This window comes from Perognathus longimembris, chromosome 5 (genome assembly GCF_023159225.1).
Source record: "Perognathus longimembris pacificus isolate PPM17 chromosome 5, ASM2315922v1, whole genome shotgun sequence".
NCBI lineage: Eukaryota > Metazoa > Chordata > Mammalia > Rodentia > Heteromyidae > Perognathus > Perognathus longimembris.
In genome coordinates this window covers 302,943-318,107 of record NC_063165.1, presented here as the reverse complement: position 1 = coordinate 318,107, position 15,165 = coordinate 302,943, and the positions used below count along the sequence as shown (strand labels likewise).

The window sequence follows — 15,165 nt, the reverse complement described above, 5'->3', positions numbered from 1 at the left end:
TTCCAGGTCTTTACATTTCTTTTTTGTTTTACTTTTTTTGGCCATGGGACTTAAATTCGGGGCCTGGACTCTGTTCCTGAGCTCTTTTTGCTCAAGGCTAGCCATCTACCACTTTAAGCCACAGTACCACTTCCAGTTTTCTGGTGGTTAATTGGAGACAAGAGTCTCACAGACTTTCCTGCACAGGCTGGCTTTGAACCATGATCCTGAGATCTCAACCTCCTGAGTAGCTAGGATTACAGATGTGAGCCATTGGCGCCTGGCTTTGTTTAACTTTTTGAGGAGCTCCACACTGTTTTCCAGCATGATTGAACAAGTTTACATTTCTACCAACAGTGTATTAAGGTTCCCTTTGGCTTCATCCTCACTAGCATCTGTTATAATTTATTTTCTTTGTTTTTTTGCTTGTTTTTTGCCAGTCCTGGGCCTTGGACTCAGGGCCTGAGGATTGTCTGTCTCTGGCTTCTTTTTGCTCAAGGCTAGCACTCTACCACTTGAGCTGCAGCGCCACTTCTGGCCATTTTCTGTATATGTGGTGCTTGGGAATTGAACCCAGGGCTTCATGTATGTGAGGCAAGCACTCTTGCCACTAGGCCAGATCCCCAGCCCAATTTATTTTCCTGATAATGGCCAATCTAACTGGGGTGAGATGGAATCTCAGTGTTGTTTTGTTCTGAATTTTCTTTATGGCCAGAGATGTTGAACATTTTTCATGTGTCTATTGCCCATTTTTATTTTTTCTGAGAAGACTCTTTAGCCCATTAGCCCATTTATTAATAAGATTGTTGGTTCTTTTTTTGTCTGGTTCTGAGACTTGAACTTAGAGCCTGGGTCCTGTCCCTGAGCCTCTTTGTGCTCAAGGCTAGGGCTCCACCACTTGAGCCACAGCGCCACTTCTGGCTTTTTCTGAGTAATTTATTGGAAATAAGAGTCTCATGGACTTTCTTCTTGGGTTGACTTTCTTGCCTGGGTTGTCCTTGAACCTTGATCCTTAGATCTCAGCTTCCCTGAATAGCTAGGATTACAGGCTTGAGCCACTGGTGCCCTGCTGGGTTGTTGGTTTTCTGAGGGTTTAATTTTTTAAGTTCTTTGTATATTGTGGATATTAGAGGCCCCAGCTTAAGTTTTGGAGAAGAGAGAAACTTGATCTGCACTTTTGAAACTGGCTAAACTTCCTTGACTCCCTCATTCCTGCTGATCCCATGATCAGAGATGTGTTCATTCATTCCATGCTGGCACAGTCTTCTTGGGAGCATGGCATACTCAGGCTCCATTTCTTTTCTTTTCCTTCTTTTTTTTTTAACAGGTTTTTCTTTCCTTTTTTCCTTATGTTTTATTTATTTAACTCTACATTTAATGTTTGAAGTATTATTTTCTCTTTTCTAAGGAAAGATAAAGCTTGTTACACTCTTAACTGACGATTTTATTTCTGTTAACTTTATATTGTTTTGCAACTTAGAAACCAGCTACAATGTGACCCACTTAATAAAACACCTGAAACAGAACTGCACAGGACATGGACGTTTATTGGGGTCTGTGAGCCATGAGTGGTAGAGGGTGTACTTTGGTCAAGTGGAGAGGTCTGGGCTGTTCATTCCAGTGTTCCTGGACTTGTGTGAAATCTGGGATATCTGTGTACAATTGGATCCTCTTGGTATTCAGCTTGAGCTTCAGGTCTGTCAAGTGTGTGAAGAGTCCCTCTCATGAGTATTGCAGATCATTTCTATTCATTTCTGTAGCATTTATGAAGGTCATGCTTTCATTTCTAAGATGGTATCTGACTTTTCCTGAGAGAAAGCTCCATTTGAAACAGAATTCACAATGGTACCTGACTCTCTTTCTCCTACTGTAAACAATTCTGTTTCTAAATCATTGCCTTCATGGACAGATAAGCATTGTGTGTATGGTTTTGCAAGTGATGCTAACACCTGACCTGTGGGTAGGTGCTGGGCTTTGAGTCACTGGCTGGTTTCTGGTACCTGTCAGGAGTGGCTGCAATGAAGGAGTGGCATAGGCCCTGCTGGGCTGGGTATGATCACGAGGGCCGTAAAGACTCTCCGTGCAGTGAAGGAGAAGAGGTAGTATAGAGAGCCTTGGGAACCACAACTGCTTGTGGGATGGATAGGCACCAGGACTAGTACTGACATAGTACTATGTCAGGAACAGGACTATGTAGTTTAGGTCTGTGACTGAGACCAAAAACATGAGGGACCCCAGTGTTAGAGGGCAATTCATCACACTCTCCTGAATTCCTGGTATCTTCTGCTCTCCAGATCAGCTCCCTGCCCTGTTGGGTCTACATGAGCCTTCTCTGTCTGGTGATCTGGGGATCTTTCCAGCTCTGTAACCACATCAAAGCCCACTGCCCCTGCACAGTTCCCCAGTTACACCAGGAAAGTGAATTTAGCTCTAGTTTTGCTGGTGGGGCAAGTGGGTTACCTGAAGGGAGCCCTAAGAGACTCTGGCCTGAAGGTCAGTGAGGGATTGAGGGGGAGCCTGAAGGGAGTTCCGTAAAACATAGGCCTGCTGCTTTTTTTCCTTTGGATCACTTGCTAAAGCATTCCTTGTGGTGGGATTATTAAGACAGAGGTATTCCATGGCTCCTGTCCTGTGGTGTCAAGGTAGCTCTTTTTTGGTACTGGGGATTGAATCCAGGGTCTTGCACATGCTAGGGAAGTGCTCTATCACTTGAATACCCCCAGTCCTTTTGTTTGTATTTTACTTTTGAGATAGGGTCTGGCTAATTTGCCTTGGTTGGCCTTGAATTTATGATCCTTTTTCCTCTGCCTCCTGAGTAATGGGGTCACAGGTGTGTACTACCACGCCTATCTTCGAACTTTTTTTTTTGGTTTGAACTCAGGACCTCGGCACTGCCCTTAGCCTTTTCTCAGTGACATTGAGAATCAGTATTTGTAACAACCTTTGCTGATTTAGTGGGTATAAAATTATGTTTAAAATTTGCATCTTTAGCCTGGCACCAGTGGTTCACGCCTGTAATTCTAGCTACTTAGGAAGCTGAGATCTGAGGATAACAATTCAAAGCCAGCCTGGGCAGGCATGTCCTTGAGATTCTTATCTCCAATAAACTACCTAGAAAAAGCTGGAAATGGAGTTTGTGGCTCAAGTGGTAGAGCACTAGCCTTGAGCAAAAGAAGTTCAGGGATAGTATACAGGACCTATGTTCAAGCCTCAGGACCAGCAAAAAAATTAAAAAATTAAAGAAAATTGCATCCTCATGTTGGTTCAGCATTTGTTGCCTTTCCCAGACATTCTATGCATGGTTTTTTTCACTTCTTTATTGTCAAAGTGATGTACAGAGGGGTTGTAGTTTCATACATAAGGCAGTGAGTACATTTCTTATCCAACTTGTTACCTTTTATGCATGTTTTCTACCTTGTGGGTATCACTTCTTGCTTCTTCTTGTGGACAAAGAGATCTGGATGTTATGTGCTAGCTGGTGTCAGGACTACAGAATGTGTTGGATGTTTTTCCATAATTTTTAATGTAAATTTCACCACTTATCAGAGGCACATAGACATTGCATCTTTCTGTTCCTCTCCTAAGAATGTCCCCTTTTGGTCTCACTGTATGTGAATGCCTAGAGTGCTATATAATTTATCGTGTCCTGGAGTTATTTTATATCTAGCTTCCGCATATGAGAGAATACATGCACCATTTGTCTCTCTGAGCCAGGCTTACCTCACTTAATATGATTTGTTCTAGGTCCATTTATTTCCCTGAAAATGACAAAATTCTCCACTTTAAAGCATGTGTGCCAGTGGATTTTAAGACAGGAACAGTGTTTCACAGCACCTGTCTACTTCCAAACATTTTCATCACCCTAGAAGGAAACCTCATAGTCATTGACAGTTGCCCCCTCTTCCAGTGACTGACTGCTTGGGTGAATTCTCTGGGCCACCTCCTTTGCTGTCTTTCCCCAGGAGCAAGAACAAGATAATGAACTGGTGAGAGAACCTAAGGATGAGGTTGAGCAGCAGCCGCCACCACCACTGCCACTGCCTCAGGTGATCCACACGGCCTGGCCGGGACTCTCAGCCTTCACAAGTTTGAAAAGTGTGCCCTACTATTCACACCAGTATTCACCAGGTCTTGGGAACTGGGGAGGGTTGCAGGTGGGGGAGACGCATCTGAGAGTATATAGTAGGTTCTGTGTCTTTACTGTTTTCTCTTCTGTTTCCCTTCTGTTTGTGGGGCTCTTAGAAGGGCAGGGTGTCTGGCACATGCAGATTGTGTGAAATATGACCCGTTTCTGTGAATTGCAGACTAATGAGGGAAGTTGTAGGGGTGTGTGCTGACAGGAGACTGCATGATTAGCTCTACTACTAGCCACTAGTGTGGGGATACCAGCTACTGTAGAGAATGGGCAACACCCTCTGGTGTCACATTTCTCCCCCGCCCCTTGGTTAGTTTCTGGCTTATGGTATTGCCCTTCATCAGCCCTGGCTTTTCTAACCTGCAGATAGTGCCTACCCTTGAGCTGGAAGCACTGCGCTTGAGCCTGAACAACATGCACACAGCACAGCTGGAGCTGACACAGGCCAACTTGCAGAAGGAGAAGGAGACAGCTCTGTCAGAACTTCGGGAAATGCTCAATGGCCGGCGGGCACAAGAGCTGGCTTTACTGCAGAACAGGCAGCAGTGTGAATTGGAGCTGGTGCGGGAGCAGCATGCACAAGAGAAGGAGGCAGTGCTTCTCCGCTGTGAGCAGGAGACAGGTACTGAGCCAGCTCTGGACAAGGGTCCTTACCAGCTGCAGCTTGTCAGCATGGTGACTTTTTAAGAATCTACCTGCTTGTTTTCTAAATCTTTTCCCCACTTCCAAGTAAATATTCCTGTCTCTTCTTTCTCTTTTGGTCCAAGACAGGGACTTAACTCAGTACCTAATGCTTTCACTTATTGGCTAGCACTCTACCAACTGAGCCACACTTTCAACCCCAACTTTCCTGTTTGTTTGTGTTCTTCTAGAATCAGACAGTCTCATCCTTGGCAGTGTCTGGGCTCTTTATAAGCACAAGGAAGCTTGGTTAGGTCCACCCTGCTGCTAGGCTGTACTGTGCTGGGCAGTACCCAGGCTTGTGTATCTGTTCATTCTCGACAAATTTAGTGGCACTCTGGCTGTGTAAACTCTGTGTGCTTGGGCAGACATGGTTTATTCTGCCGCTTAGATTCCAGCCTCAGGTGGACTTGTTTGATTTGCCTGGAAGTATTATTATTTTGGCCAGTCCTGGGCCTTGGACTCAGGGCCTGAGCACTGTCCCTGGCTTCTTTTTGCTCAAGGCTAGCACTCTGCCACTTGAACCACAGCGCCACTTCTGGCCGTTTTCTGTATATGTGGTGCTGGGGAATCAAACCCAGGGCCTCATGTATACAAGGCAAGCACTCTTGCCACTAGGCCATATCCCCAGCCTTGCCTGGAAGTTTATCCACCAACATCTTCAATAGAATCTGCTTGTCTGTCGGCTTTGTCAGCCCAACCCAGATGCCCTGGATACTGACTCTGTCTTGTGCCCAGTGGATTGTCATTCTTCTGGTCAGTAGTGTTGTCCTTTGATTGATCTATACTTTTTTTCCTGTGCCGGTCCTAGGGCTTGAACTCAAGACCTGGGTGGTATCCTTTAGCTTTTTCTGCTCAAGGCTGGCACTCTGCCACCTGCATCACAGCTCCATTTCTGGATTTTCGATGGCTAATTGGAGATAAGAGTCTCATGGACTTTCCTGCCCAGATTAGCCTGGAACCATGATTTGCACATCTTAGCCTCTGAATAAATAGGATTATAAGTTGAGCCACCTGGGCCTGGCTCTGCTCTCCTTTTAGATTTGGTAATTCTTGGCATAAACTGAGCTCTTTATACCTAATACATGCTTTGTTGTCATTTTATTTTTTAGGGGCAAGTTCTCCTTGTGAAGCCAGCTCAGGCTGGCTTCAAACTTGCTTCTCAAGTGCTGATATTACAAGCATATACTACCATGGTAGCCTGGTGCATGCTTTTTGTTTTTAGTATATTAAAAACTCCTTTTGTGTACATTCAGTATTAAATTCCAGCTTTATTGAGAAGTAATTCACATGACACACCATCTGCCTGTTTTTTAATTTTAATTTTTAATTTTTATTTTTTGCCGTCCTGGGGTTTGAACTCAGGTCCTGAACACTGTCTCTGGCTTCTTTTTTGCTCAAGGATAGCACTCTACCACGAGTCACAGTGCCACTTCTGGCTTTTTCTATATATGTGGTGCTGAGGAATAGAGCTCAGGGCTTCAGGTATATGAGGCAAACACTTTACTACTAGGCCATATTCCCAGCCCCCATCTATCTGTTTAAAGAGTACAGTTTTGTGACTTTTGGTGTGTTTGCCAGTTATGTAGGCATCCTTGCAACTGAAGTTTAGCCAAGGTCAAACCTTGCTTTTGAATAGAGCTTACTTCAGGCTAGTTGAACCTCTTCTTTGCCTGTCAAGTTTCTTCATGACAAATGGATACAGTGTTGTTAGTTGTGGCAGTTGCTGTAAAGCCCCTCCCCTGCTTGGCAGAGCAGGAACCTGACCTGAAGAGCCCTGCAGTGTTAGTGCCAGTAGTGTCATGCAGGTTTGCATGTGTCAGTGATGGAGACACTAGGGAGCTGACTTTTGCCTGCTGTGTGTGTGTGTGTGTGTGTGTGTGTGTGTGTGTGTGTGTGTGTGTGTACATGTGTATGCCTAGAGCTTGAACTCAAGGCCTAGGCGCTCTAAAGAGTCTTGTGGAATTTTTTGCCTGGGCTGGCTTTGAACCACAATCCTCAGATCTCATTCTGTTGAGTAGCTAGGATTATAGGCTGAGTCACTGGTGCCTAGCTCCTTACCTGCTCTTTTAGGAGGCCCTGCTTAGCTGAAAATCCCAGTCCTTTGTTTGGGTGTGATTAAGTTGATTACTTAAGCCAGAAACATCTGGAAGTTCTGCCTGCTGTGAACATTCCAAGTGTCTATGGGTGCTGGAGTAACTCACATGCTGGGTGGGCAGATTGCAGGGTAGGTGGGGAGGGACTCAGTGCTCTGAACTACTTGTTATGTTTGTCTTGCAGCTGAGCTGAAGGAGAAGTTACGGTCAGAAATGGAGAAAAATGTCCAGATGATGGAGGTGTGTGTCTGATCAGAAATGCAGTTCTGTGTGTACACTGTTTCCTTTCTTACCATACTCCACTGAAATACCCCTTATGTTGATGCAAACAAAATCCATTACAGGGTTATTGGAACTAGTGTTGCTGACAGAAAGTAAATTGCTTTGTTGTTAAGTGTAGTGTTTTGTACCTATAATCCCAGCTACTTGGGAAGTAGATGCGGGGAGATTGCATTTTGAGACCAGCTCAGGCAAAAAGTTGGCAAGATCTCATTTCACCCAGGAAGCCAGGTATGGTATTTTACATTTGTGATCCCAAGTGGCATTTCCCAGCAGGCATCATTAGAAGGGTTACAGTCTAAGGCTGTCCCTAGACAAAAAAGGAAATACCCAGGCTGGGAATGTAGCCTCGTGGTAGAGTGCTCGCCTAGCATGTATAAAGCCCTGTGTTCGATTCCTCAGTACCACATACACAGAAAAATATGGAAGTGGCGCTGTGGCTCAAGAAGTAGAGTGCTAGCTTTGAGCAAAAAGGAAGCCAGGGACAGTGCTCAGGCCCTGAGTTCAAGGCCCAGGACTGGCAAAAAATAAAATAAAATAAAGACCCTAGCTGAAAAACAATGCAAAACCAAATAAAAAGGGCTGGGGATTGGCTAAAGCACCTGACTAGCAATGCAAAGCTTTGAGTTCAAGTCCTAGTACTGTAAAAAGAAGACAGCGAATGTATATTGCTCTTCTTTCTTTGTATTGGGTAACTGCATCTGTTAGCAGACTTGTTTTTTCAGTTCTTATGTTAGTTTCTTTATTATTATTAATTATTATTTTTGACAGTCCTAGGGCTATGAATTTAGGGCCTTGGTACTGTTCCTGAGCTTCTTTTGCTCAAGGCTAGCACTCTACCACTTGAGCCACAGCACCACTTCTGGCTTTTTCTGTGTATGTGGTACTGGAATTGAGCCCAGGGCTTCATGCATGCTAGGCACGCACTCTACCACTAAGCCACATTCCCAGCCCTTATGTTAGTTTCTGTAAGGTGAAGGTACTCAGCCATCTCCATGTGATATTCTGGAACACCGTCCTGTCCTATATACTTGTTTATGGTGGGGGCAGGTGAGCATGGCCAGAGGTGTGGGGTGGACTGGATGTTCCTGGATGTCAAGAGGGTGGTATCTACAGGGCCATGGTAAGGCCTTCACACTCTCTCTGTTTAGAGTCTCCTTAACATTCTGGTTGAGTTCAGGGATTGGCCAAGGGAAGAGGTCAGTCTGAGCCTGAGGATCACCCTCCTGTCCTGAGTGTGTGTGTGTGTGTGTGTGTGTGTGTCTGTGTCTGTGTGTGTGTGTGTCTGTGTGTCTGTGTGTGTGTGTCTGTGTGTGTCTGCGTGCGCGCAGGTGCATGTATGTATGTAGTGAGGCTTGAACTTAGTGCCTGGGTTCTGTTCTTTAGTTTTTTCACTCAAGGTTGATGCTGTACCACTGTGAGCCACAGCTCCACTTCTAGCTTTTTGGTAGTTAGTTGGAGATAAGAGTCCCACGGATTTTCTTAACAAGGCTGACTTTGAACCATGATTCACAGATGGCAGCTACCTAAATAGCTAGGATTGTAGATGTCAGCCACTGTCCCTTAATTGTTATGATGGGGATTCATTTCATAGTTATATGTGGTGAGTGTACATATATACACACACATACATATATTTTTTTTCATAATTTTTTTCTATGATTAGAACAGAGTCAGCCACTGGGCTGAGGTCAGTGAAAACACCATGGTCACTTGGAAATGGCTCCATGAGCCTTTGAAAGCACTGTGATGTGTGATACACTTTGATTCAGAGACCAGTTGTGCTGAGGATCAATGAGGTTGTTCTCTTGTCTTTGGATATTTGCCTTGTGGGTCCTTCTGAGTCTGTTCTTTGAGCAGTTGGGGGAGAGACTGACTGGCCATCAAGAGCCCATTTTTCTCAGTTACAGTTTAGTCTGAGATGTGACTACCCACTTTAGGTTTCTGACTGCAATAAAAATTTCTTTACCACTGATAGTGAAATATTGATCATATTTTTTTTTCTTTTTAAAAGTTTTTTAGGGTCTGGGAATGTGGCTTAGTGGTAGAGCGTTTGCCTTGCATACATGAAGCCCTGGGTTCGATTCCTCTGCACCACATACACGGAAAAACTAGAAGTGGCACTGTGGCTCAAGTGGCAGAGTGTTAGCCTTGAACAAAAAGAAGCCAGGAACAGTGGCTGAGTCCAAGCCCCAGGACTGGCAAAAAAAAAAAGGTTTTTTAATTTGGTTGTGTGGTTGTTGTTTTTCAGAGAGGGTCTCATACTTTTTCCTTGAATAGCAATTCTCCTACATATGCTTTTCCAGTAGCTGGTATTATAGGCATGAGCTACCACACCTGCCTTGTGGGTTTTTTTTTTTGTGTGTGTGTGTGTGTGTATGTGTGTGTGTGCGCGAGCACGCACACGTGCATGTGAGTGTGAGTGTGCTGTTACTGAGGCTTGAACTCTGAGCCATGAACTGGAACTTGCTGGTCTTCTACCAGTTGAGCTACATCCCCTCAGCCCATCTTGTGCTTTTTAACTGAAGATGAAGTCTCACAGACTTCTGCACTGGCTAGCTTTGAACAGTGATCCTTCAGGTGTCAGCTTCCTGAGTAGCTAGAATTACTCCAGTGCCTGGCTCTGGCTTGCTCTTTTTGCCTGGGCTGATCTCCAATTGCCACCTCTTTTCTTCACCTCCCAAGTAGCTGGAATTATAGACTTCTTTTTCTTTTAAATTAGAGCCTGAAGCAAGACTGGGAATCTGAAAGACAGTTATGCTTGGAAAATCTACGCAAAGAATTATCAGCAAAGCACCAGTCAGAAATGGAAGATTTGCAAAATCAATTTCAGAAAGAATTGGCAGAACAGAAGTCTGAAATGGAAAATATTTTCCAAGCCAAGAATGAGGCTGAAGGTAAGCATCTGAATACAGCAGGCAGATCTGGAGACAGTTGTGCTGCCCCTGTGACTGAGCATGCCTCTCTGGTATGGGCTACTGAGTGAGGGAGGACAGAGGAGGACAGGGCTCCTCACGAGGTCACTCCATCTTTCTGACCTTTGTTACAAAGATAGCTTTTGCACAATACTATTATGCTTGTTCTGTTTGGATGCCTTGGACTGTGTGCTCCATAGTGAATCTGTTGGTCAGTAGCTCTGTCTATGTGTTGCTGTGTATATTTTTCTTTTTCTTCCCAGGAGAAATTTGGATAGAGCCTGCTAACTGTGACTCAGTTGTAACCCTAGTTTGGTGCCTTGTCCTGGCATGTGCAGGCACGACGAGGTTGATCCCCAAGGGAGTCTGTGGCAGGGACAGTGGTCTGTGTGGAGCTGAGAGTATCACATGGTGACACACTGATTGGTGTGAAGAATGTGATGTCTTGTTAACTAGGTGATATCTGTGGTGATTTCTAGTTTCTCTGAAGAACCTGGAAGCTCAGCACCAAACAGCCATCAAGCAGTTACAGGAAAACCTGCAGCTGGAACACTGCCAGTATTTGCAAGACTTGGAGTTGAAATTCAGAGAAAAAGAAAAAGAAAAACAGTTGGAGGTAGGCATGAACTACTTATTTTTAATTAGCTTATTCCCTAATAACTGAGCCATTTTGTATTCCTTAACTGCTAAAATTAAAGTACTAATTTTTTCTTTTGGTGTCAGTCCTGAGTCTTGAACTCAGGACCTGGGTGCTATCCCTTAGCTTGTCTCTTCAAGGCTAGCAATTTACCACCTGAGTCACAGTTCCACTTCCAGCTTTTTGGTGGTTAATTGGAGAGAAGAGTCTCACAGGCAGTAGACTTTCCTGCCCCTGCTGGCTTCAAACTGCAATCCTTTTTTTTTTTTTTGCCAGTCCTGGGCCTTGGACTCAGGGCCTGAGCACTGTCCCTGGCTTCTTCCCGCTCAAGGCTAGCACTCTGCCACTTGAGCCACAGCGCTGCTTCTGGCCGTTTTCTGTATATGTGGTGCTGGGGAATCGAACCCAGGGCCTTGTGTATCCGAGGCAGGCACTCTTGCCACTAGGCCATATCCCCAGCCCCAAACTGCAATTTTTGATCTCAGCCTCCTGAGTAGGATTGTAAACATCAGCTACAGTGTATGGGTGAAGTGCTAAATTTGAAAAGACTGTAGTAAATAGACCTATAAGGATGTATAATGCGAAGTTCATACACTAATTATGTTCAGTCTTAAACTAAGAATGCTTATTCTTGGGACTGAGATATAGCTCAAGTGGTTGAGCAGTTACCTACCAAGCACAAGGCCCCTTACTTCAAACGATAATAATACCAGAAAAAAGGAAGGGAAAAGCCTTTTCTTTCCCTCCTGTACTGATGGTACTGGGGCTTGAACTCAGGGCCTTGCACTTTTACCTGGCATTTTGCTGAAGGCTGGTATTTTACCACTTGAACCACCCTTCTACTTTTCACTTTTTGCTGTTTATTTGGAGATAAGAATCTCCAGGATTTGTCTGCCTGATTGTGGCCTTGAACCTCAGATCCTTACCTCCTGAATAGCTAGGATTACAGTGCCTGGCAAAAGATATCTATTCTTTCTTTATAAGCACTCTCAAGACATTTACAAAAATTCCAGATACTATGAGTGTAAGGCCACTTTCTGTGATCGCAATTCAATGAATAAGAATTCCAAAAATATAAAATAAGATAAAAACATTTTTGAATTCAAGGTCTTTTTCCAGTAAAATGCTACACACATCAAACATCTGACATGTCAAGTCTCAAGTGCTTTTATTACTAAACCAAGAACCAAACCATCATCTTAAGAAATTTGAAAGGATAAACTAGAAGTTGGAATTACATCCCCAAGACCTGAGAAGACCAAGTGTCCAGTCCTAGGATCCTGGGAGACCTGCCTGGGTCCCCTGGGGTTCTGGGGTCTGCAGCTCTCCTTTGCAGAGGCCACCTTGGGGCATTCCACATCACCTCCAACCTTAGATCCTTCCAGCAGGTTCTCACTGACAGGGCTGAGAGCAAGTCTGTCCCAGCTCCTGAGAGTAGGTTGGGCCAACCTCCAAGACTAGATTCCAGAGAGTCTGTGATGCTTCCTGTTTTCCAGTTACCATGAGGCTGTGGCTATGAGGAGAGGGACAGTGAAGCATGTCTGTTCTTTGGCCCATCTCTCCTGTGCTGGCTTTGACCTGGTACTGAGACCTCCCTACTGACTGTCACATGGACAAGTCTTTGCTTAAGGAGGAACACTGATCTGAACAGGGATTTGTGAAAGGAGAAGTGTGTTACTGTAGGAAGAAGGATTAACCCCTCTATGGATAACACTTACTAGTGATTGGTTCCTCCCCCTTTCCATGATGTATTGATGAGTTTTTAGGCTGCAGAGCCTGCTGGAAAGTGCCTACCCAGGTCTCTTCTGGGGCAGCCACTAGCTTGTCCTAGAGTGCCAGGCCACATGTGGATGTCCTGGAGGGCCCAGGCCAAGCACAGATGTCATAGGAGAGTGTTATCAGTCTGACCCAACACTCCACCTCCACCTTGGTCCTGGTGACATCATTGTGCAGTCTCCTGTGTCTAAAATCTGAGAGTTCAATGTCAGGGTTCAGCTTATCAAGTTATTCTCTTGTAGACTTTTTTTTTTTTTTCAGGAGGCATAGTTTTGGGGTTTGAACTTGGGGCCTTGTGTTTATTAGGCAAGCACTCTATCATTTGAGCCAGCCACATCCTAGCCCTTTTCTGTTTTATTTATTTTTTAATAGGATCTGCAATTTTTGTCTAGGGCCAGTCTTGAACTGTAGTTCTCTTCCCTGTGGCTCCCATCTATCTGGAATCATAGCCCAGCTTTCTTATTGGGATAACATCTCACTACACTAACATTTTGAATAGATTGGCCTCCAACTGGTCTTAGTTGTTGCCTCCCAAGTAGCTGGGATTACAGGCACAGATACTATGCCTGAGCTACTCATTGTTTGTTTGTTTTTGGATAAGGTCTCATGCTTTTTTCTTTGAGGCTAACTTTAGACCACCATCCTCTTATTTCAGCCTCCCCCCCCCCCTTTTTTGTCGGGTGTGGAGCTTGGGTGCTGGTGCTATCCCTGAGCCTCTTGTGCTCAAGGCTAGCATTCTACCACATTAGCCATAGTGTCACTTCTGGCTTTTGAATGGTTAATTGGAGATAAGAGTCTTACAGGGACATTCTGCCCAGGCTGGCTTCAAACCTTGATCCTCAGATCTCAGCCTCCTGAGTAGCTAGGGTTATAGGCATGAGCCATTGGTGCCTGGATTATTTCTGCTTTTTGAGTAACTGGAATACAGACATGGGTCATCTTACCAGGCTTTATTTTTGAGGTGTGGCATTGATAACTCCTCTTCCCACAAGGCTGGCCTTGACTGAGATTCTCTTATTTTGTCTCTTGAATAACTGGAATCATAGGTGTGAATCTCCAAGACTGTCCTTATCTGTTGACTCTTTTTTTTTTTTTTTTTTTTTGGCCAGTCGTGGGCCTTGGACTCAGGGCCTGAGCACTGTCCCTGGCTTCTTCCCGCTCAAGGCTAGCACTCTGCCACTTGAGCCACAGCGCCGCTTCTGGCCGTTTTCTGTATATGTGGTGCTGGGGAATCGAACCTAGGGCCTCGTGTATCCGAGGCAGGCACTCTTGCCACTAGGCTATATCCCCAGCCCATCTGTTGACTCTTGATGATAGGATGGAGCAATGTGTAGTATAAAGTGTTAAGAGAACCTGCTGCTTGTGTGTGTGTGTGTGTGTGTGTGTGTGTGTGTTCATGTTCACCAGGTTGGAGGCTTGAACTCAGAGCCTGGCACTCTTAACTTTTTTATTTATGGCTGGTGCTCTACCACTTGAGCCATGCCTTAAGTTCTAGCATTTTGCTGGTTATTTGAAGATAAGAGTGTTGTGGATTTACTTGTTTAGGCTGGCTTGAAGCCTCAGTCCTCAGAGCTCAGCCTCTGAGTAGCTAAGGATTATATGTGTGAACCACTGGTACCCAACTTACTTTTTACTTTTTTTTTTTTTTTTTTTTTTTTGGGCCAGTCCTGGGCCTTGGACTCAGGGCCTGAGCACTGTCCCTGGCTTCTTCCCGCTCAAGGCTAGCACTCTGCCACTTGAGCCACAGCGCCGCTTCTGGCCGTTTTCTGTATATGTGGTGCTGGGGAATCGAACCTAGGGCCTCGTGTATCCGAGGCAGGCACTCTTGCCACTAAGCTATATCCCCAGCCCTACTTTTTACTTTTTGAGACGGAGTCTTACTATGTCATCTAGGCTGTCCCCAAATTCCTAAGCTCGAGTGATTCTCCTATCTTAGCCTCCTAAGTAATTGAGAGGGGCATTGTGTTCAACTGGCTGTTAAATAAGATGGCACTGGCTCTAATCTTGGCCTCTTTTGTGTCAAGCCGTTTGTGTATCTCCTTTCTGTTGGTTGTTGCTCTTTTCTGAGCTTCAGGCTTGATGTCTGATCTATTAACCGCCATATGCTCTATTCTTGCTTGTCAGATGCAGAGCCCTGAGGTGTTCAAGAGAAATACAAGCAATAGCATAGAGCCATGAGAGCACTGCCCCTGCCTTAACCTTAGACTCTCATGTAGACACTTTCTTTTTCCACAGTTAGAGACTCTACAGGCATCCTATGAAAACCTGAAGGCCCAATCACAAGAAGAAATTAGGCACCTGTGGTCCCAGCTCGAGACTGTGAGAATCAACAGAGAGGAACTGAATGGTGAGGAATATTGTGTGGGAAATTCAGATTCTTATGTTTATTAGGGGAGCACTCTACCACTTGAGCCACATCTTAATTTTCTTTTCTTTTTTTTAAGTGCTCTACTACTGAGCAACACTCCTAGCCCTAATCATCTGTGTTTTTAAAATTGTTGAAACCCCGGACTATAATGTAATAATTACAGCATTCACAAACAAGTCTACCAAAAAGCTTTGTAAACTTCTTTGTTTTTTATCTTGAAGATTGATGTGTACTGCTTTAGCATGGAGATTATGTGTCAGCACTTTGGTTTAGTCTGTGAGTGTGCTGGCTCAGCAGCA

At 44.7% G+C, this 15,165-nt stretch overlaps 1 protein-coding gene across 3 annotated transcripts in view; it reads left to right on the top strand.

The window, feature by feature from the left end:
- Window positions 1-15,165, top strand: part of Pcnt (pericentrin) — a 113,315-nt gene that overhangs the window by 7,603 nt on the left and 90,547 nt on the right. For all 3 annotated transcript variants that reach the window (XM_048346060.1, XM_048346058.1, XM_048346059.1), the window contains exons 3-8: window positions 3,942-4,025; window positions 4,481-4,736; window positions 7,076-7,131; window positions 9,893-10,067; window positions 10,565-10,701; window positions 14,734-14,845. In XM_048346060.1, coding sequence (XP_048202017.1) covers window positions 3,942-4,025; window positions 4,481-4,736; window positions 7,076-7,131; window positions 9,893-10,067; window positions 10,565-10,701; window positions 14,734-14,845 — 820 coding nt within the window. The remainder of the gene's footprint in view (window positions 1-3,941; window positions 4,026-4,480; window positions 4,737-7,075; window positions 7,132-9,892; window positions 10,068-10,564; window positions 10,702-14,733; window positions 14,846-15,165) is intronic.